The 23,857-nt window shown below is 47.3% G+C and overlaps 1 protein-coding gene across 1 annotated transcript in view; it reads right to left on the minus strand.

Annotated features, from left to right (window-relative positions):
- SPPL3 (signal peptide peptidase like 3) overlaps positions 1-23,857 on the minus strand; it is a 574,818-nt gene that overhangs the window by 39,290 nt on the left and 511,671 nt on the right. Inside the window, exon 10 of the mRNA XM_069619781.1 lies at positions 21,443-21,552. Within this exon, the coding sequence (XP_069475882.1) occupies positions 21,443-21,552 (110 nt within the window). The remainder of the gene's footprint in view (positions 1-21,442; positions 21,553-23,857) is intronic.

A 23,857-nucleotide genomic window follows, 5' to 3' on the forward strand; every position in this document is an offset into this window, starting at 1 on the left:
AGCTGGTGGAACCCAGTATCGGCAATATCGGTTGCCACTGTTATGGCGTGGTCCGACGCCACCTCGCCCTCTTGCAGTATTTCCAGGGCCTCGGACCTCTTGTCGTCCGGCAGGAAGTCCAATATGGGGGCCAGCTTAAACCAGAGTTCCCTGTCGTAACGGACCACGATCGCCAGAGCGTTGGCCGCTTTGATCGTCGTCGACGAAATGACTCGCCGCCCCATGGCGTCCAACTTCTTTCCCTCGCCGTCCGGCAGGGAATTCGACGTCGAGGCTCCTGACCCCGCCGATTTCTTCTTTGCCGCCACCGAGACGACAGAGTCTGGCGTTGGCTGGGCCCTGAGGCACAGGGGAGCGGTTTCGGGGACCCGGTACTTCTTCTCGTACCGGTCCCGTTTGGCTGGTGCCGTGGAGGGGTTTTTGAGAACCGACAGGCCGTCCTCCCAGATGTCATCGATTAGGGGCACCGCGATGACCATCTTCCTCTTGGCCTCCCGGCGCTGACAGAGGAAACCTTCCTTTTTCTGCTCCTCCGGGCAGAGCTGGAACAATTCGGACGCCCTGGCGATCATGGCGTGGAATGAGCCAATCTCGTCAGGCGGCGAGGCCCGTGCGACGGGAGACCCGTTCCGTCGTCGCCCTCAGAACCCGTCGTTGAGCCCAACACACCGTCATCTCCCGACTCGTGGGAGGATGAGGAGGGAACTGTAGGCCTTACGGGGGCGAGCGGAGGAGAGGGTTGGGTCCTCCGTCGTTTGTTCTGAGGACTTCCCGACAGGCCAGGTTGCGGGTCCTCCGGCCTGGGCCGTGGGAATCTCATCCTTATCTCAGAGCATAAGGACTGGATGGCAGACAAAATGGCCGCCAAGCCCTCCTGAGGCCTAGGATCCGGCTGCGCCGGAAGGGAAGGCCGCTCTTCCTCACCATCGTCTTCCTCGGTTATCTCCCGAGGATCTTCCTGACGGGATCGAACCTTCTCGAATTGGACTTCGAGGTTCCTCACGGCCTCGGTCAGTTCCTCCTCCGAGGCTGACTCCGAGGAGGGCACCGTACCCCCCCCTCGCTTCTTCCATCATGGCGGCCACGACGATGGGCTGAAAAGAGGATTCCTCCTTGGCGGCAGGGAAACTAGTCCCGGAGGCAGTCTCCGCTGGCGGTGTCTCTGCCGGCTTGGCAAGAGTCGCAGCGATAGCCTCGATAGAGACCTTCGCCTGCTGGGTAGGGGCCTTCACCACCTTAGGTGCGTCCCGGGCCTTCTCCTTCGGGGGAGGGGGGACGCCTCGCTCCCCCTCTTCCGAGATCGGACGGGGCTTCTCCCGAAGCTTACCCGGGGTCTCGGACTTTCTCTTCCCCGAACCGGAGCGTTGGCTCGTGGTTGACGGTGCCGGGGAAGGAGCGCCCTGCCTGGCGACCGAAAAGCCCGACCTTTCGGCGCTCCCGGAGCCAGCGGCTTGGCCTGGTGTTGGGCCCCCGTCGCCGGGGCGCTCGCACAGGACTTAGAATCCCGCTCGGACCCTTTCTTATTCTTCTCACCCGTCGAGCCCTTCTCCAACCAGCTTGCGAGACGGGATCGACGGTCCCTCATGGTCCGCTCCGACAAGTTCTTGCAGAACTGGCAGTCCGTCTCTACATGAGTCTTGTCCCCATGAAGACAGTAGAGGCATCGCGAATGTTCGTCTTCCTTAAACACATTCTGCAGCCCGCATCCAGGGCAACCTGCGAAACAGCTTGGGTCCGGGCGACAAACTCGCATCTTGGGCCATCTCGAAGTAGGCCGCGAATCTTCTGGAATCCTTCAAGAAGTTGATTCGACGAAATCTTCACCCTTGAGGGGCGTAGGAAAATCCCGCAATGGGTAGCGGTTAACGGGAGTAGAAACGGTGGAGCTTGAGGCTCGATTAACCGAAAAAATGTGAAAATTCACCTGAAAAAGCGCAAAACACGCAGTAAAAGCTCCAGAGCTAAGCACGAGGACTCCAACACTTGAACGTGCGGTAAAAATCTGAAGATGGCTGCCAGAGGCGGGGCTTAGGTAGAGGGCAGTCATTGGCTGTGGTCAGTATGACGCAGAGATCAGTGATTGGTTACTACTAGGAAAGACAGATCAGAAACGAAACCGATACTGATTTTTTTCTTTACCGAGGATTCCCAGCCTGACGACGGGGAATATTCATGAGCATGTGAATCCATGCCAGACCCCATGCTGGAGAAGCTCCTTTACCTAGAGTAAAATGTGCTCTAGGCGTAAAGGGTAAATCTCTTAGCAAAAGTGGAACACATTTGGATGCATTTAACAATCCATCTAGTGATTGCTGACTTAGAGGCAGGGTCCCCTTCTCTACCTGTCCAACAGAGAAATAATTGGTCTGTTCTCCTAGTGGTTTTGTGTTATAAAGGTAATACATCACTGCTCATTTAACATCTAGTGTATGGAGGCTTCTTTCCGCTGAGTTAGTGGGATTCAGAAAGAAAGTTGGAAGTTCAAAGAATTGGGTCACATGGAACTTGGAAATTAATTTAGGTGCAAAGCGTGGGTGCATGCATAAAACCACGATCCTTATGAATAATCACAAATTGGTCTTGAACTGAGAGCCTGCAGTTCACCAGCTCTCCTAATAGAGTTAATAGCCACTAGAAAAATCATTCTTATAGGTGAGAGCCTTAACACTAGCTTTGGCCATGGTCTCAAAAGGAGGGCCCATAAGTTTAGTAAGGACAACATTCAAGTCCCATCCGGGAGTTGGATTAGAAATAGGAGGGTGAAGTCTTTTTACCCCTTCCATGAAAGCCTTAATTTTAGGGACTTTCCAACAGGAAACTTGCTTTGAGATGTGGGGTAAGCAGAAAGGGTAGTAAGGTGTACCTTTTGTGAATTAACTAGTGCTGAGTCTAAGAGGGGAGTTAGATAAAGGACTAGGTGTGGGTGAACAGTCAATTGGGTTGATGTTACGAGTACTGCACCAAATGACAAAGTGTTTCCATTTACTGAAATAATGTCTAGTATTAGGTTTCCGTGCCTCTTTAAGAATGCCCATACACCTTTGAGGTAGGTGGATGTCGGAACGCTATGAACTTAGAAGCCATGCTGCTAAGGTGCGCGTTTGAGGGCATGGGTGTAGTGTTGTCCCTTGTTCTTGGGACAGCATGTTGTACGGGCAAGGCGGGTTCACCAGAGGGGGAAGTGACATTCTCATGAGATGTGCGAACCACGGCTGAAAAGCCCACATTCGTGCCATCAGGATTAGTGTAACTTGTTTCTGGTGCATCTTGCGAACTATCCTGTTGAAGAGTGTTAGGTAAGTCCAACTGGTGTGGGACATTACAATACTTATCTCTGGTTATTAGGTAACCCACCTTTTAATATAGGCCTGTACTACACAAGTTGGTAGAGTGACCGAGCAGCCAGGCTTATATTTAGAGGGGTAATGTGAGCTACAGAGATTTACAATGAAATTAGTAAATACAGGTATCCAAGTAAACACTTAAAGTTATAGTAATATAACAACCATAGACAACATCGCCAAAGAAAAACCTTTCACTCCAACTCATAAAAGGACAATGGCAAAATATTTCACCCCACTACTCCGCACCATGAAAAGAAAAAAAAGACTAGAACTACATTGGAGAAAACAAAACGATGCTGCGATAAGCTGAAATTCCTACAACACAACCGCGCATACAAAAAGGAAATACAAAAAGCAAAGCTGAAACACTATGATAACCGAATCTTTGAAGTGCCAAACACCCAAAAGGAACTCTTCAAAATCATAAATGAAATTAAAAATCCACTGGGATGCAACACCACACCAACTCAGTCTATGAAACTATGCAATGACCTTGCTGACCACTTCAAAAACAAAATTACCAGCATCCAAAAAAACCACACAAAGCAGACAATCCGATCTTACTACGACCCCCCCACCTACACTCAGGAGGAACTCCCGAACAAACTGAGGCTTTCCAGAAATATCAGTGGAGACATTCGTCAAACTGGTAAATCAAAGCAATAACTCGGGGTCTCCCAAGGATCCCTGCCCCCCCGGACATATACAAATCGACTCTTAAACAAGGAACGCCCATGGAATATCACAGGAACATCCTCAACCTTTCAATCGCAACTGGGAAAGTGCCACAAGCCTTCAAAGCATACATCAGGAAAGTACTCAAACACAGCGGGAAATGTAGAGGACCTTTCCAACTACAGACCCATCTCCAACATCCCGTACACAGCCAAGCTGCTCAAAACTTACATATACAAAATGACCCAAGAATTCATAAAAGAGCACTGCCTACTAGACCAGATACAAGTTGGCTTCAGACCAATGAGGGGAACGGAATCAGCTCTCTTCTCAATATGGAGACAACATAAAAATAAACGCAGACTTGGACAGCAGCACTGCCTTGATACTTCTAGACCTACGCAGCATTTGACAGTTAATCATGACACCCACATTAAGAGATTAGAAGGCCTCGCAATAACAGACACCACCATACTATGGATCAAATCCTTCCGAACAAACAGAACGGAAACCGTATGGATGAAACACTTCAAATCCAGCCCTCAGAGATTCTACCTGTGGAGTACCACAAGGATCATCCTTCTGCCCACTACTATTCAACATCTACCTAGATCTACTAATCAGAATCATCAAAAGTCACGGCCTCACCTGCTACAATTACGCCGACTATACACATCTTCAAAATACAAGATAACCTAGACAAACTCAACGCTAGAAAATTGCCTCCATGATGTATTCAACTGGATGAACTCCAACTGCCTGAAAATCAACCCAGGCAAAACAGAAATAATGATTGTCACAAACAATGGAGGAGAAAACCGCTTCATCACTTGGCCAAGGGAACTCGGGACAATCCCAACAATTTCGCCGATTGTAAAAAACCTGGGGGTCCTGATGGACAATCTCACCCTAGAGCCACAAGTAAACGGCCTACTAAAGAAATGCTTCTTTCTCCTGCAAGCGGCAAAGATGATCCTACTGTTGCTACCATTCGCCCAAAAAAACACCACCATCCATCATCGCTCTCATGTCTAGAGTAGACTACGCCAACAGCCTATACTTGGGTATGTCTGAATGACTTCTAAAAAAATAAAACTACAATGCATACAAAATGCAGCAGCCAGACTGCTCCTGAAACTACCCCGAAGAGAAAACACCACACCAGTACTAAAAACTCTACATTGGCTACCAATAAAAAAAATAAAATTCAAAACAATGTGCATTACACACAGATCAGTACACAATCAAGGAGCAGAGTTCCTGAGAGACAAACTGCATCTACATCAACTAACAAGAATGCTCAGATAAAGCAATGACATCCGCCTGGAACCGAAACCCTACAACAAAAGAAAACTGAGGATCTTCTTTCGCTCACCAAGTGCCGAAAATCTGGAACGACCTTCCAAAGTACATGCGTAACACAAGAAACCATCTACTATTCAGGAAACTACTCAAAACTTGGCTCTACGCGTCATAACTAAAAAGACTGCCCACAGGGACACACAACTAAATCATCAATTAACGAAGAGACGGACCCGGATCCACACCAAGCAATTGACAGGAAAAGATCCTAATGAAAATACTCCACAACATACCAAATGACCAACCGAGAGAAAGCCGTAATAGGACCCAAAGACCGAATACATAGTGAGACCAAGACTGAAACACCAGGACGACCAGTCAATAGCAAACAGGCTGAACCATAGCCATTCCCGACAGACCTAGTCATAGCAGATAGCAAGGGAATAGGGAACTCCCATCCATTAGCTCCAGAATAAGCATTCACATTACACAATGCTGCTCAAGAGGCAGCAGCAAGCACAATGCGCCATCTGACATAAACAGCCAAACAATAGCTCTCAAGGAAGTCACCCCTCGGAACACTTAATGACTAACTGAAAGTCATAATAGGAGGAAACTAACGACTGAATACACAGGCTGACCAAGCCGGAAGCACTAGGACGCCTCATCAACAGCACACTGACTCTGAACCACTCTAAGCCACAACAGACTGCTGTCACTATAGATAGCAAAAGAACAAGTAGCACCAACCTCAGTTCCACCCCGAAGGAAAGGTTCAGACTTTCCTATCGCCGGTTTTAACTCACTAGGTTACAGCTGGATCCGACCGGCACCATTACACCATAGTGAGACAGCCCATAAGGAATTTAGCAACAACCCTACCCACAGGGATACAGCTCAAACAGAACCAAAAATATCAGAATCAGTATACATACCAACTAACCCAACCATCATATCTCTGCACACTCGAACCACAAAACTCACACAACCATCTCTCTACCAGCAAGCCGCTGTAACGCTCACCTGATTCCTGCAGAGGCGCCGGTCTTGACTGGGTGAATGCCGTATCTTCAAAGGTGATGTGTAACACACGGTTGGCTCTTTGGGCTGGACCTCTGTGCACTGTATGTCTGACTCGAAGAGTAAGATGTCTTAGGTAAGTGAACGCCGAGCTCTCCATCTGCCTCGGGGCAGGGTGCCGTAACCAGTTTCTTCACTGGATAAGGGTGCAGGCCTCTTGACCTCAGAGGACTGCTGTCCGTCGTTAACTGCACGAACGGTAAGTTCTGGGCACTTCAAATGTCTTAAAAGTCTTTTGTAATGATATCTCTTGTTTTGCAGGGTTCCGGCGATGGAGGATGGCGGGCTGATGAGAGTTGAGGATCGAACCCGCGTGAGGAATAGAAGCGCCTGGAAGCACGTAAGTAAGCGCTTGTAGCCTGCCTCACGATGCGCACTAACTGTCCCTTTTATCTTGCAGGTACAAGTTCGGAGTTTTAGAGAAGCTGAAGGGTGCCGGAATACCCACTGGATTCGGCGTGGGAAGGAGGAATGGCACGTGAGTAATAAAGTTGCCCAATGTCTTTAAATGCACCTTCTTTTGTCTTTCAGATGCGGGATGCAGCGCCGAAGGCCTCCGGAGCGTGCGAAGAGCTGGTAAGCTTTTGTCTTTCAGATGCCGGAATGCAGTGCGAAGACCTCCGGAGCATGCGAAGAGTAGGTAAGCCTTTGTCTTTCAGATGCCGGAATGCAGCGCGAGGCGTTGGTGACAGCCGATGGACCAGGTAAGAGATGAGCTGCCACTGAAGACCGTAGTGCTAACCTGTTCTTTCTTTGGCTTTACAGGTGCTGCTGAAGACTGGATTCCAGGATGGTAAGCCTTTGTTCCCTTAGGCCCAGGATCAGATGCAGAAGACACGATGAGCGTTCTGCTGCAGAGAATGCAGAATAACACAAAGCAAGATTCATCCATCGGGTGTGGTTTAAATAGCCTCCTGTAGTGCTTAGGTGTCTCCTTCCACAGCCACGCCTAGGTAAGAAAAGAGTTCCTGCTTTCCAGAAGAGTTCCAGTGTTCTGAACCTAGGGAGTGGCTCCTGCCCCACCCAACAGGAAAAGTAGTCCCAAACAGAAGAGGATCAGGGGTTCGACTGGCAGGTAAGTAAGCAGCATGGTATGCTGCAAGCAAGTCCACCCAAGCATTATGAGCCCGGCGCTTCCAGCGCTGGGACTGGGCATCTTTATGAGCCTGGTGCCACTGGCGCCAGGACAGGGTCCAAAAGATCCCAATTGGGACTGGCTGGCACTCGGAACCGGGGTTATGGGTCTGCTTCCAAGGGAGTCGGGTAAGTCCTGATCTTTTGGAAGCAGAGATCATGACAGCCGCACGCACTTTACCACACTGCATCAACACCGCATCAACACCGCAAACAGCACCTACAGCACACAAGGTCTATCCGATACTTGCACCAAAGCCAAGCACCTGGTGTATACCGAGCTGAAGCCGCCAACAGTATACCACCTCTCCCACTCGGCTACTCCCACTCCACCCGACTAACCCTACCCGCCACCCGCCGCCCTCCTCCTCCTCCTCCTCCTCCTCCTCCTCCACAGATCCGCCAGAGTGCCTGGGAACCAACTCCGTTGGTGACGATGCGCTATATAAGTACCTTTAATATAAATTAGACAATCTTTAAAAAGCAGAAAATAGTAACATTAAATCACAAGTGAGCATTCAGTTCAATAAGAATAATGAAGTAGGCGAGTAAACTTTTCTTATGCTAAACATGTTCCAGCACGCTGAGTGATCTCATTTGAGGTCAGTATTCGCACTTGTGATCCCCTTACAATATTGAGTTTTAAGGAGGGAAAGGTTAAAGTCAGATCAGAACATACTTAACTATAAATCAAATGAAAATACTTGGCAAGTAATAAAATAGTTCTCCCAGAGGGATGTAGGCAGTCTCTTATCCCAGCAATAGTGTTCACAATTAAAAGCTGTGAGGGAACAGCCCTGCCAAAGCCAATAGGTTCAGAAGGGGGCCTTTAGGGAGCCAGGGCAGCCAAAGTCAATGGGCAAAGTCAAAGTTATGATGCTCTTAGAAAAATGTTCTTAGTGTTCAAAATGAAATCGCAGCAACCTTAAGGAGTCACCTTCAAAAAGCACAAGCTACAAGGCCAGTGCCAGTGAGTTGAGGTCAACTCAAAAGGGTTTAAAATAGTACTCCAAGTTAGAAAGCACCACAAATGGCAAAAGGTAGATGTACCTTATCGATCTCAAAACCCAAGTCGATGAGCTGGGAGATGCCCTACTCCAACTGGATCTCTCAGCAGCATTTGACTAGGTGGATCATGATGTGCTCTGTACCCACCTGGAATCTGCGGCCCACTTCTCCACACATGCCATTGCATGGATCAAGTCGTTAAGCGTCAGAACCATGAGGGTTTCCTCTGCAGAGGCTGACCCAGTACCTATAACATGTGGCGTTCCCCAGGGATCCTGTGTCTCTCCGACCATGTATAACATTTTCACGGAGCCCCCGTATGATGATCTGGACCTTCTGGGTGTCACCTACATAAACTATGCAGATGACCCTCGGATTCTAATCCCACTTTCGAGGGATTATGAACAGGATTTGGCCTTGGTGAACAAGATATACCTCATCATCCAGGCATGGATGGCCCGTCATGGTCTATGCCTGAATGATGACAAAACAGAACTCCTCATACTGGGGAATACACAAAATATCAAAAGACTGAACAATGACTATTCATCATTTGTTATAGATGGCAACACCATTAAAGTAGCAAAAAGGTCAAACATTAGGTTTTTACCTCGACTCTTGCCTTTCTCTAACAAAGCAGGTGAGTGCGATGGCCACTAGCACCGCATACACCCCTAAGCTGATTAGAGCACCTGTTATGGACTATTGAAATGCACTATACATAGGGTCTAATAAACACGCTGAAAAAAATCCAAACCTTGCAGAACAATGACCTTAGAGCCGCCCTAGGAATCCCAAGAAGAGAGCATATCTCAGATGTCAGAAGACCATCTAACTGGCTCTCTACAGCCGACAATATTAAACTTAAAACAGTATCACTAACTTTCAAAAGTATTAATGACTTAGCCCCCAAATTCCTAACAGAAAGATTCAAAAGAAGAACTTCTAATAGACCTACCAGAGAAGCATATACCAACCAGCTAGTTGTGCCCCCATTTAAATTGAGCACAGCGGGAAGAATCAGCTTCCCTGTCAAAGCAGCCTAGTTGTGGAAATCCCTCCCATCTTCACTATGGTCTGACCAATCCTATCCACACTTCAGACTTAACTGTATTAAATGGCTCAAAGAAAATGACCTATAACTGACCGACACTAGGACTACTCACGTCTGACCCGTCTGTTAATCTGCAGCTGAATGCATACTTACATGTTCATCTTCCCCGCTTACTCCACCTTGCTCTTTGACTTTCAATATATATTGTGTATACACCTGTGTACAAATACCTGTGTCTATAACCATGTATATTGTCATCCTTTGCTGTCAATGCATCCTGTAACTACTTGGAATGTGTACCTGTAAGCTTAAAGTATTCTTGAACACGTGCTCGGATACCTTCAGGTCTGGCGCACGCTATAAATAAACAAACCCTAAGCCCCACAGTACCTGAGAATTGAAGAATTGGTTCCAGCTGATTGGGTATTGCACCAAAATACTGTAAATATGCAGAATGCACCTTTTCTGTGCATGATCGAAAACGACTAATCGCAAAATACCAAACTAGGTGAGCGGGGTATGCCTCGCACATCTAGTTCGGCATTATGGGCTTCAGGAGTTGCAGGCCTGGCCCCGCACCGTTTCAAAATATGAGCAAGTCAGCTTTGCAATTTTGAAACTCTTTTTGGAATTCAGTATTTTAATGTAGATCCACTGGATGCCTTCCTATTGCAGTGTAGCAGACCCTTGTTGCTGGTCCTTGGTCATGGGGACGTAAGGGAGGATGTCTGGCGGGCTACTGCAGCAGCACTTTAGAGACTCTGCAGCAATGTATTCTCCTGGATTCAGCTGCCTTTTGTGGTTTTGGTACCCTTTTCCCTGCACCAAAGATGAACGAACATCTCTGATTCAAAGTTACTCGATACCTTGGTCTTGGACTTTGGGGAGGGGACTCTGGATGAAGATTTCCTGCTTCTGTAGGGTCCTCTGGATATCCACAAAGTTTTGGCCGGATTCGTACTTCCGAAGGCAATGCACTCGATGGTCAGGGGTCCCCGGGCATTGGGATTCTGCAGCCTTGGAAAGTCACAGCAAGTCGGGGGTTGCACCAAAATGACGCTGGTCGAGGCTAGTTCGTCCCCACCAGCACAAGGGAGGACGTCTTCTCTTGCGGGTCTTCCCAGTCGAAACGAAAACAGGACTTTGCGGTCCAGGAGGGTGCTGCTGGCGTCTTCACGTCATGTTCTCATTCATTGACAGCCCTAGGGCTGTCGATCACCCAGCAGCATGGCTGTCCTGTTGGACAGCCAGCCGTCCAATCTGAACTGTTTTCACTCAGGCACACCTAGAGTGAAAGGACAGGGAGGTTTGGGGACCCTCCCTGACTTCCTGCCTTTCCAGGAACACAGTAGCCTTGGCAGACGTCAGGGCTGAAGGCCACCAAAGGCAAAATGCACAAAGGACTCAAACCTGGTTCACACAGTAAAAGCCCAAATGGAACTAACAGGAAAGAAATGGCAACAAAAAAGACAACCAGGGCAATTTTGGAAGAATGGTCACTCTTGGGTGCTGTAGTGCAGCTGTGAAATCAGCCTGCAGGTATCTGGCACAAAGGTAGTAAAAAGGAAACCACTGCCACCAGCCATTCAAGTAAGTAACAAAATGTTAAATGAGAAGTGGGATAAGGAGTTACTAGGTAACCCCCCCACAAAGCACTCCACATAATGCGGTGTGTGCTGGACCCACAAAGGAAAAGGTAAGACAAACGTCGTCAAACTACTCTTGGGAACAGTAGTTCACCCAAGAGAATGTATTTAAACATTAAGAGAAGTCCAAGGCACTCCTAAGTGGCACTATGTTGAATAAACAGCCACTGCTCATTCAAAGTTAATGGGTTTATTGAAGTGAAAACACAACAGGCAGCAGACAACCCTGTGGCACAGCTGATGCTCTCAAACTGCCTGCCTCAAACGAAAACACTCTAAATGGAACATACCTGACAGAATTCTTCATACAGAATAATGAGTGGGTAAAGTTCCATACTCATAACATAGCATATATAAACTTAACACACCTTCCCCCCTTGCATGTTACACAGGACAAAGTACCAGGCACTTTACTCCAAATAAAAATCCTTATATCGATCCGGAAATTTCTTTGTTCTCCTAACATGTCTATCAATGCTGAGATTCAGATCTTTCGAGTGTCCTTCATTTGATTTAGTTATATCTCTCATGTTGTTTTCCTCTGAATGTAATGTCTTTTGCGAATTTCCTTCATCTTGTTTATCAGTTGACTCACCACCCTCGTCAACACCCTCCATGTTGCCTTCGTCGACTATAGAATCTAAAGTGCTTTTGACAAGCCTAGAAATAGACCAACATTCACCACCATCGAGTATAGCCACATTGCCTCGAATGGTTACTATTTTTCTTGGACCTAAAAACTTGCTTTCAGAACATTTTACACCAAAGCGAGGATTCTTTATGAGAACTATGTCTCCTTCCACCAATCCCACTTCTTTAACATGAAATGTGGAGTCAAACCTTTGTTTATATACATCTTGGGCCTCACATATCAAAGTCATTATCTTCTTCCTATCTACTTTCACACATCCAGCCAATCCTAACCATCCTGGGCATAATTTGGAGGCAGGTTGTCTCCCTTTAAGTGAGACAAATGGTGAAACCTTAGTGGTGGAATGTGGTGTGATACAATAACTCCACACCATTTCCCTCAACAACCTAGACCAATCAATACCCGAATTTAGTGCCAATTGAATGCCACCTTTAATGAATCTATTGGCTCTTTCAACCATGCCATTTGCCCAGGATGATATAGAGCAGTCCTGGAATGCTTGATCTCATAGCACTGTAAGAACTCCTTCATTCTTTGTGAACAGAACTGCACTCCGTTATCTGTTATAATTTCTGTGGGAAACCCTTCTTTGTAAAATAGCTCCTCAGAAAACATGATCAATTTGCTGGTGGTAGCCTCTCTTAATGCCTTACACTCTAACCACTTGGTGTGGTAGTCCATTAGTACCACCATGAATCTGAAACCATCCCCCAGACCTTGGATAGGGCCAATAATGTCCACTGCAAGTTTTTTCCAGGGTTCACTAGGAACTTTAACTGTACTGAGTGGAACTTCTCGGACAACTTTATTTTTATCAGCATTTCTACATTCCCTACAGTCTCTAACTTTCTTCTCAACCATGCTGTCCATCCCTGGCCACCAATATGACTGTCGCACCAACCTCTTGGTACCACTTATGCCCAGATGGCCCTGATGAGCTAGGTCAACCAAGTGAGCTCTAATACTTACAGGGGGAATAATCTTGCATCCTCTTCTCAATATTTCACCATTCTCAGACAAATTTAATTCTAACCTAATTTCATAGAATCGATCAAAGTTTCTATCTAGAGACTCCTTCCTGGGCCATCCCAACCTAGTCCACTCCTTCACTCTGGAAAGACACGAATCCTCTAGATCAGCTTCACTACACTCTCCTTTCCCCACAGCATTCTCTGTGATATTCGAGATACACAAATCCTCCTCATTCTCTATGCTGGGGACTAGTCCCACCTGATCCAAAGGAAGCCTGGACAGACAGCCAGCAACTACATTGTCTTTGCCTGGAATGTAACTGAGTGTAAAATTGTAACCTTGCAGCCCAATCATCCATCTCGCAATCCTGGGCGAGCCTTTTGCCCAATGGGCGAGCCTTTTGCCCAATCACAACTACCTCGTAGTTGTACCAGTGGTTCATGGTCTGATTTAATCAGGAACTCCTGTCCCCACAGAAAATACTTAAAGTGTAAAATGGCCCAATAAACGGCCAAAGCTTCTCTTTCAATTACCGAATAATTGCACTCTGCTCCCTTTAATGGTCTGGAAGCGAATGCAATCGTATGAACCTCCTTACCTGAATCTACTTGACACAATGTGGCACCCAACCCAGTCAGGCTCGCATCAACTGAGAGAACTGTCTTTCTACCACTAATGAAACTGCCTAGGGAGGGTGCTTTCGATATACTCTCTTTTATGGTGGAAAATGCTTCCTGACATGCTGTTGTCCAATTAAAAGACACCCCTTTCTTTAGCAAATTCCTCAATGGTGAGGAAATGGTTGCAAACTTTTCAACAAACTTGTGGTAATATTCGGCCATGCCCATAAAGGATCTAAGTTGATCTTTGTCGGAGCAGGAACACCACAAATATTCTCTACTAGCTTAACTTTTGGAGATATTCCTCGACTTGAAACCTTATGACCTAAGTATTCAACTTCTCTAAGAGAAATGCAACACTTTTCCCTCTGCACTGTGAGACCAGCCGACTTTAACCTTTGCAGTACATTTCTCAATATACAATCATGCTCAATCTCGGACTCAGCATACACTAGGATATCGTCTTGAAAAACTGCCACATTCTTGAGCCCCTTTAATACTTCTTCCATCACCCTTTGGAAAACTGATGCGGCAGATGCCAACCCAAAAGGCATCCGTAAGTACTTAAAGGTGCCCAGAGGTGTTACAAATGCGGCAACATGTTGGCATTGTTCTGACAGTGGAACTTGATGGTATGCAGCAGATAAGTCAATTACTGAGAACCAACTGGGTTCTCCCAATGTGGCTAGAGTCTGAGATGATTGGTAGTGGATGCCTCTCAATGAAGATGTTCTTATTCAAGTCCCTCAGATCGACACACAGCCTTAAGTTTCCATTGCCTTTTGCCACTAGAACAGGAGAAAGCCATTCTGTCCCTTCGATGCGTTCTATCACCCCTTTCTGCATCAGATTATCAGGTTCTTCACTCAGTTGTCGTAGTTTGAGTGGAACTGGTCTCACCTTGTGAACAACGGGTCTGGAATTTGGTTTTAGCTTTATATCATGTTCAAAGTTGGATAACTTTCCTAGATTGGATGTGAAAACTTCCGGGAATTCCTTTTTCCACTTGTCTTCAATCTCAGCAATTGTCACTGGTTCACTGGCATTAGCTTGAATGCGGACACCAAGTTCTCTTTGCTCATTCCACCCCAATAACGATGCGCCCTTTTTCGCTACCAAGATCTTGGCCATACATGCTCTCCCTTTGTATGCTACTCTTGCTTGGAATTCTCCAACCATGGCAATAGATGACTCTCCATATCCACATGGTTTTACTCCTGTTTGAGATAATATGCTGCATTTCTTCCCTAGAACGTTCTTGAACGTATCCAGGGATATTATTGTCCAAGGGGAGGCTGAGTCCACTTTCATTTCAATGTTGCAGCCATTTATTTCGAATTGATCAATAGGACCCTTACTGTCGTCAGATACTGCATAAATGTGGAATATGTGGCGAGTACTGTTTTCCTGAATGGGAGCTTCATTAATTGTTCTGCCCGATGTAGGACTATGGCTAACAGATGCAGGATCTCTTTGCTCAATAGCATTAATGGAGGATTCCCTGCACACATTTGCGAAGTGCCCTCTCTTCTTGCATTTGTAGCACTCTGCGAATCCCGCTGGGCATGTGGGACAATTTGCCATGTGTCTTGAATTGCCGCACCTTGTGCACTTCTGAATCCACCACTGCTTTTTGTTGGGTGTTCTCTTCTTTTGTTGAACAGCACACACTCCTTGTGCCAAGCATTGTGATTGTTGCTTGTCAATTTTCATCTCTCTCATGTACTGGGACGTCTGTTCAATACTACGTGTTAATTCTACAGCTTGCTCCAGCGAGACATCCTTGGCCAGTAGTTTCTCTTGTACTCTGGAGCTATTCGTGCAACGCACTAGCTGGTCTCTAATGAGAGAATCAGTGAGTTCTCCAAACTCGCATGTGTGACTCAGTGTCCTGAGTGAAGCCACGCAAGATTCGACCGACTCCGCACTATCCTGGGTACGTTGAAAGAACTTATGCCTTTCAAAAGTAATGTTCTTTTTTGGCTCAAAGTGTCCTGCAATTTTTTGGATGGCTATAAGGTATTCATCGCCGTCACCAATACCTTCCTCATGGGTTTGTGTGAGGCCATCAAACACTATAAGACCCTCTGTTCCAAGATTGTGAAAAAGGAGTGCCTTTTTTCTTCCGGGGCTATACCTGCCACCACCTATGGCCACCAGATAGTTTTCAAAGGTTTTGATCCATCTATCCCATCTCAGCGGAGGGCGACCGGGTTCGGAGAGAAATGGAGCTGGTGGCGGTATTGCTGCTGCCAATTCGTCTGTTCCAGGTGAGGGGTGCAGGTAGGACAGTTTGCAGGTGAGCAGAGGGCCGGGGGTATTCTGTGTGCTTGCAGAATGGATTTATCTGAAGTTTGATTAGTTGCCCTGAGGTTACTGTGAATGAATTTGTGAAATGGAATGTTCCAAGTTTCTAATATTATGTGTCACAGTGGCGAGTCTTGTGACATCACAATGGGCCTCTCCAGCAGTCGGGCTTCTTCCTTAGAGTATGGAGTGTTCAGGAAAGAATTCATTGTTTAGTGGTACATGGAGATTCAGGCTCAGTTCAAAATTAAACAAGAGTCTAGTACTGTATATGCACAGACTCTTGATTACTGAAATACAATGTATAAGTCCAGTCTGTGAAAGTACATCCCCTAGATACTCTGCGCACACGGATAAGATTCCCTTCCCCTCCCAATCTGACCTGAAGGGCTTGTAGCCCTGCGCCTGCTGCCTGTGATGCTGTCAGCTGTGCTGGGAAAAGGGCGCCGCTCAAACTCCCATCACTGGGAGGAGCGGCAAGACGGGGAGCCGTTTCTGTTTGATCAGCCGTGTGCTGTTTTCATGTTCTGGTGTCCAGGCTGCTGAGAGGGAGGCGCTGTGTCCAGGAAAGTAATGTGATACGGTCGGAGAAGCAGTGGGTTGATCCTCGTCGCCAATGTTGAATAAACAGCCACTGCTCATTCAAAGTTAATGGGTTTAGTGAAGTGAAAACACAACAGGCAGCAGACACAACCCTGTGGCACAGCTGATGCTCTCAAACTGCCTGCCTCAAACGAAAACACTCTAAATGGAACATACCTGACAGAATTCTTCATACAGAATAATGAGTGGGTAAAGTTCCATACTCATAACATAGCATATATAAACTTAACACACTACACAAAAGGTGCTGTGTCTCACCATGCAAAAAAGCAGATGCCTATTGAGTTTACCAGACTCCATTAAACAGTAAGAAACCAAACATCCTAGTCAGAAAAACACATGGAGTGGGGGGTAAGTCCCAGCCACTCAGGAGTAAAAATTAAAAAGCCACAAGTCCAGGAAAAGAGCTGGGGGTCTCCAAGCTTAAAGGGAATTGGCACAGAAATTAAAATTCTCCCTAACAAGCAGAGGAACTGGAGGAAAGGTGTAGGCAGATTTCCCTGACCAGGTCACCTTGGACAGTCTTTGGGGATACCTGGAAGCATAGTTTGGGCATTGTGCATTCTCCAGTGTTGCAAAAAGGTTGCTGTCTGGATGAACCCATTCTGCAAAGACGTTGTGTAGAATGTTAGTGTAAGAACCACTCGTGTTCTACGGGTAGCTGCATGTCTGTCAGAAGATTGTGTTCCCATGAACGTGTTGCGACAGGAGGAACATGTGTTTGAGTGCCCATTTTCAAATGCTCCAAGACAGTTTGGACAGTACTTGAGCGAGTGCCTCCCTGTTTGTTCAAGTAATAGATGGCTGTGGTGCTGTCTGTATGGACCAGAACAGTCTTCCGTTGCAGTTGTGTCTGAAAGGATTTTAGTGCTTTCAATACAGCGAGTAGCTTCAAAAGGTTCATGTGATTGTTTGCTGATTGTGACCATTAGCTGTATGTACACGGTCAGGTGTAGAACGTGTGCTCCTCACCCTGACAGGGATCCATCTGTGGTGAGCGCGGCTTGTTTTGTTTGGGTGGTGAAGTATTTTCCCTTCAAAAGGTTCTCCTTCGACCACAATTGCAGAGACTGAATGAGGGATGTCAAGACAACCACTGGATCGCCCCACTGACCGCTTGCCTGACCACCATTGGCTCGAGACCACTAGTGTATAGGACGCATGTGCAGACGGGCCTGTGGAACCAGGAAGATACACGAGGAAATCATCCCCAGCAGCTGCATGGCTTTCTGTAGGTTACCTTATGACTGCTAAATACTGAGGGATCCGGAACAATGTTTTGAACCCTCGGAGGGGAAGACGCGCCTGTCTTCTGTCTGAATTAAGGTCCACAGCAATTGTTCGACTTGGCTGAGCACAAGACTGGACTTTCTCAATGGAGAACCCCAGGTTGACAAGGTCTGTAGTCTTTTGGGTGTTCTCCAGACATGCCTGCTGCGAGTCTCCAGTTATGAGTCAGTGGTCGAGATAAGGGTACACTGGAATGGACTGCCTGTGCAGGTGAGCTGCTGCCACTGCCTTGGTAAACACCCTCGGGCTGAGGCAATGTCAAAGGTAAGTACTTTGAACTGAGAGTGTTCTCCATCTTGAACCTTAGGTACTCTCTGAGCTGGCAACATTGAAATATGAAAGTATGCATCTTTCATATCCAAGGTGGCCATGTAATCCCTGTGCTTTAGCAACAGGATTACCTCCTGCAGAGATCTCATCCTGAATTTTTGAGGCTTGACATACTTGTTCGCAGGTCTACATACAGTGCACCTGGTTAGATCTTTTTTGGGTACAAGTAAGTGTATTGAATAGGTAACCTTTACCTGATCTCGGGCGAGTTTGATCACTCCCTTTTGCAGCAGGTTCTGTACATCTTCCAGAAGGATGAGGAGATGTTCTGGAGATCGTCTTCAGTTCTTTAGCGGATGAAGAAACTTGATACAACAGTCCTGAGCACCCACTGGTCTTCGGTTATTCCATCCATGCATGGCATGGGTGAAGCATGTAATCGTCCTGTTGGAGAGGCATGGAGGGGACCCAAATCAGTCGTTTGCTGGCAGGTGAGCCTTCGAGCGGCTGCATTTCTTCCCCTTCCTTTGCCACACCAAGCTCCCTGCTTTCGAGGGGTTTGATGGGTGCCAGATGTTCCTTGGTCAGAATACCAGAAAGAACCCCTCCCCCCCCGTCCCTCTACCATAGACACTGAGTGGTACAGGGAAAGGACTGCCCGCGAAAGGACCGGCGGTTATTGAAGACCCTGCGTTGTACATACAGCCTGCTAGAGATCGGATTAAGAGATTTTAATGTCTCGTGCCCCTTCTTTGCTGTCTCAAGCATGTTGTCCACCGCCTTGCGAAAGAGCCGAATACTCCATAGGTTTCTTGATGAGCGAGAACTGGATCTTTGATTTAAACCCAGAATGTTTAAGCCATGCATGGCGTTTCAAGAGTGCCTTCAGCCAACCTGCTGTTTCTGCGGCGTCAAGTGTGGTTAAGATGTTCTGTGTGAATGTCCTTCCTGCACCACCGTAAGTAGTTGCGATCTTGTTTGAGGCACATTTTGCACACTGTCTTGCACCAGACCCCATTGGACAACACTGAAGATAGCAAGGAGAGCAGTATTGTTAGCGATACAGGTACTGTAGACCGCAGGTGGTGATTATTTGACCCAAAGTAGAATTTCTTGCAGTCTTCATCAGGGGGAGATTCAGATGAAGACAGGGGAGCTCCTGCACGTTTTCTAGTCATGGTGACGACCAGGGAGTCCTGGACGAAATGACCCCGGATATAATGTGGATCAGAGGTGCGAGGCGAAACATCTTCTCGATTCGTGGATTCACTGCCCGAGTAAGGGAGGGCGTCATCAGGGATGCACTTTCTAATAGTGACAAAGTGGGATAGCCTGGCTGGCAAACCTTTTCCTTGAGAACATCCTCTACAAAGTCAGGCACGGCTTCCTGAGTGACAATCTTTAAATGGTCTGCTGCCTTCCAAAGGATAGTACTAAAGCATTTGATCTTCAATAGGGAAGCTTCCCTAGGTTGGGATACAGGAGTGACGCCCAAAAAGAGATCAGGCTCGGACTCATGAGCAGAGCTAGTGGGCCAATTTCCCCGTCATCTGTAGGAATCGAAGCACCTGGGTTATCAGAAATAGGGTCTTGGGAGCCAACATCACGATGCAGAACAAAGTAGTTGTCACCCCATGATCATACGGATCATCTCGAAAAATGTCTGTAGAGGGATATGGCAGTTTTAGTGTAGGAGAAGAGTGAAGCCTACGAACCTTGAGGACCTAGGGCCTTCTTCAAAGGAACGGGACAGTTTACGAATTATATTAAATTTATCTGAGAAGCCAATACATTCAGATACTTTCTCCATGCAGGTTTCAAATCTTTCTCTAGTCCAGCAAGAGGATGTTGAGGTTTCTGGATGTGGAAAAGTTGGCTTAGAAGGAGCTGGGCCTTAAGGCCCTTGCAGGTACTGGGACAAAGGAGGTGGTCTGGGTATACCCTGAGGGCAGGGGAGGGGCCTTTTGAGGCCCAGAACCATGTGACGGGGCCTTAAAATGTTTCTGCTTTCATTTAGGATGAGTTGACTAAAGGAGTGAGTTTTAACGGGTCTTTCGACGCATCAGAAACATGCGTTGAAACTTTAGGGGAGGCACCCTGGTTAACAGACCAGGGACCCTGTACCAACCGTGAAAGAACAGGTGCACCAGGTCCTGAACCCACAGGTTCACCAGGAAACATTGAAACCTTCAACAGGCCTGCGGTTGCCGGAAGGCTTTTTCGACAGTTCGGTCGAAGGAGGCAGAGGAGTTTTGTGGCTGGCCTTGCGAAGAGTGTGTGCCCTCGTCGCCAGGGTGCGATTTCCCCCACAGCAATGCGTTTTGCATGCATAGTTGGGCTGGGGACCGGCATGAGGGAGTCGGCCGACTCCACAATGCACTCTTTGGCCTCTGAAAAGGAGGCGTGGCTGCAAGAGGAATACTCGTCCGAGGCGATGGCACGAGAGGGTTACATGTGATTATATCCAATGAGAAAACCAAGAATGAATTTTCAATGAACCAAAATCTATAAAAAAAACATTTCCCCTTTTATATTGGCGGTGGGGGGGGCGGAGGTTGGGGACTCACCCACCCTAAACCCCTCTGCTTTAAATGCTCACCCTACCCCAAAAACTACCATTCCCAATCACATGTATTTTTGTTAGTTATTTTTTATTTAGATGTTTTGGGTTAGTTCAAAAATCCATTCATTGTTTTCTATTCGATAATATCACTGCATACCACAGGAGAGTGACTGAGCCAGCATTGCATAGGCCACCCACCACTTTGTGCGCCTTTCTTTAAGTGTCTTGGGCCTAAAGAGCTGACAGGCCTTGCAAGGCCGCTCTTCATGGTCAAGAGGTAGACCATTGTTACACTCCATAAGAGTGTCCTTCCATGTAAACGTCCTGCTACAGGATGGGCAACATTTAAACAGAGTTGTCTCCATCGTGAAGTGTAAAAGGAGCAGCCAGACAAGTAAAGGAAGAAGAGGGACGTTTTATTGATTTAAAACTAGATCAGCACAGAGCAAAACACTTTCTGGGCACGTTCTACATATAAAACAATGGCAGGTAGGCATTTGTCAGTTTTAAAAAGAGTTTTCTCTCTTAAAGTGTTACAAGATACCTTACATGTGCAGAGGTAGTATTTAATGAAGACCCCAGGACAGATAACATAAACACCAAAATTACATGGAATTTCCAAAGTGGTGTTAAACAAATTCAACACACGATTACTGGAGAGCAGTGGCCGTTTTAAGATAGTCCTAGGCTGGCCCAGCTGAACAGCCAGGGTCTTCAGATGCAAACAGCCTCTGAATGTTAGCAGGTGATTAATAAGAGGCTGAGGCACTTTAATTCCCTATTAATATTCAGGTCCATATGACAAAGGATGCTGGGTCATATACACAGAGGAGGGCATCCCTCTGGAATGCAATGCTTTTGGAGTAACACTAAACAATGTAAACAATATCCAAATGCGCAAACAAGAAGCATCAGGTCTCACCTTTAAGTAGGCCATGGTAAGAAGTGGCAGCAGGGTAAAGGGTACCAAGTAGAGGAGGGCCGGCTGTGCAGCCCTGTGGATGCGAGATGCCACAGTTGCAGTGAGGAGTCCTGCCGGGAAGAAAGAAATGTAAGGGAGACATACACTCGAAAGCCTGAAATCTTCAGGGCTAAAGGTCAACTGAACAGAAATATTATATGGAAAACTTCTATGTAGCTTTTCTGTACACAATTGATTTGTGCATAATGCGTGGAACTAACATGCATGTCCACATCAAATCCATACACAGGCAAATACCATCAGAAAGCCAGGCGAGGTAAATCGTGCTCTTGGAGCATGATATAATAGAAATCAGTTACCCAATTATGGGATGCAATTTGCATGCAGGTGTTTAAAAAAACAAAAGGAGAAATAAACAAGGGTGGTATGAAGACAACAGGTAAAAACAGCTGTGTGCCAGGACATTTAGATTTCATGCCAGTTCCCAGGCAAAGAGACCTACTCAAAGCTGTGCTTTAGCACCTTGAAGTGTATTTTGTGCTAGATGGAATGACAAAAGATCTTAGACCAAATAACCAGACCGACACACAGAATATGGTGAAATACTACTTTACCAGTTTTTCGGGCTGATGCCTGCACACACACAGTAACTTCATTACCCATTATACCTCATCTATGACATCACTCTAAGTGGCAAAATACAAAACCTATTGAAGGGAGGGATTGGTTAAGGGAACATATCAGTATTAGTGCTTCATTGGCTACCCCGTTTCTTTAGGACACGCCTTGAACTACCTCTAAATGCACACAGTACCGATTAGGATTGTCAAAACATCAAGGGATTTGCTCTTGCAATGTTGCATGTTAGGTTGTCGCCCCAACCCCACTGATTGGTTGGCATACTGGGCCCAGCTCACCTCTTCTTGCAACAGGGTGGACAGGGTCACACACCCTGCTCTGCAGAAATTACCCCTTGCAGCGTGTTTCCTAAGCAGGTCACACAAACATCTGAGCCTGTCTCAGGCTAACCTGGACATCATTCAGGGCGCTAGGAGCAGGGCTACTAGGAGCCAGTACAAGAGTAAAAGGAGCAGGTTCTGTCACTAGGCAGACTAAGGAGATCAACCCTCTTACTTGCACACTGGACGATGTGCTCTCATTCTCGGCACACCTCGCTCACTCAGGGGTGCAAATAGACACCTGCCGCACCTACTTGGCAGCCATCATCACCTACAGGAATTCTGAGGAGGAGGTCTTCCCCAACCCAGTGGTTAGGCGGAATCTGCCTTCTTACCCTCCGAGGCTGTTGAGGAGGAGGGGGACTGAAAGAATCTTGCTCCCCCCACCCCTTTTGTTTACACCGGTGCTGACTCAGAACGGTCAGGCTGCCTTGACCTCAGTTCTTGGAAGCCCCAGAAACCTGCCGAATGCCTGCCCCTTCTCAGAACATTGATGCGACTGGGTCTACGCCTTGGGAGTGGCCTTCGTAAGGATAAAGACTTTGCAGTTTGAGAACTTTCTTTTTTATCTAGCTCCTCATCAGTGGTGAAGAGAAAGAAGTCGCCACCCTCGAATAGATGGTCCAATATGCGTTCCTGGACGTCTGGGTTGAATTTAGTAGCCCAAAGCCAGGCTGTCCTCATGTTTTTGGCGATGCATATGACCCGGCCAGAGGGGTCAATGTGGGCCACGGTGGACACCGTGTCGTCTTGTGCCACCAGTTTAGCCTCCGCCAGTCCCACCTTGAAACGTGCCCGGCTCTGCACCGGAAGCCCTGGAAGGAAGTCAGCTATTCGATACCCCCACCCACCCCCAAGCCTCTGGTTAACAGCTGCCAACATGGCATCCGCGTTGGATTGACGAAGATGCAGCAAGGTGTTGGAATAAAGCTTCTTCCTGTATGCCTCCAAGATCATCTCCTTGCCTAACAGCACTGAGGACGGGGTGGCCAAGGACAACTGAGGTTTTGGGTAGAGTGACGTCGCAGCGATCACCGAAGAGTGCGGTTGAGGGTGTGCCGCCAGCAAGGGTGGATCCTCCCTCCATTTGTGGAGATCGGAGCCGTAGGCTACAGCGGAGGCTGGTCGGGAACCGCCTGAACTATGGGAGGCAGGGGAGCCGGAACTGAAGGAGCTGGCAAAGGCAGCAGGGGCTGCCCCAGGGAGGACTGACTATAGGCGCAGGCGGAGGGGCCGCAGGGCGCATGTCCCTGATCACATCCCAAATGATGGCCCCCATCTGAGGAGATGTCAGGAGAGTGAGGAACTTTTAAAAAGAAACTGCCTCACAGGCCGGTGGGGTAGACGGCTGCGGGGTAAACCTGCCCTGTGATGCTGATGGATAAGCTGTAGGCCACATACCTGGTTGACACCAGTACCACCGTGTAACTCTTACTCCCACCTGCTACGTTCCAAG

Source organism: Ambystoma mexicanum, chromosome 10 (assembly GCF_040938575.1).
Source record: "Ambystoma mexicanum isolate Mex_15411 chromosome 10, UKY_AmexF1_1, whole genome shotgun sequence".
NCBI lineage: Eukaryota > Metazoa > Chordata > Amphibia > Caudata > Ambystomatidae > Ambystoma > Ambystoma mexicanum.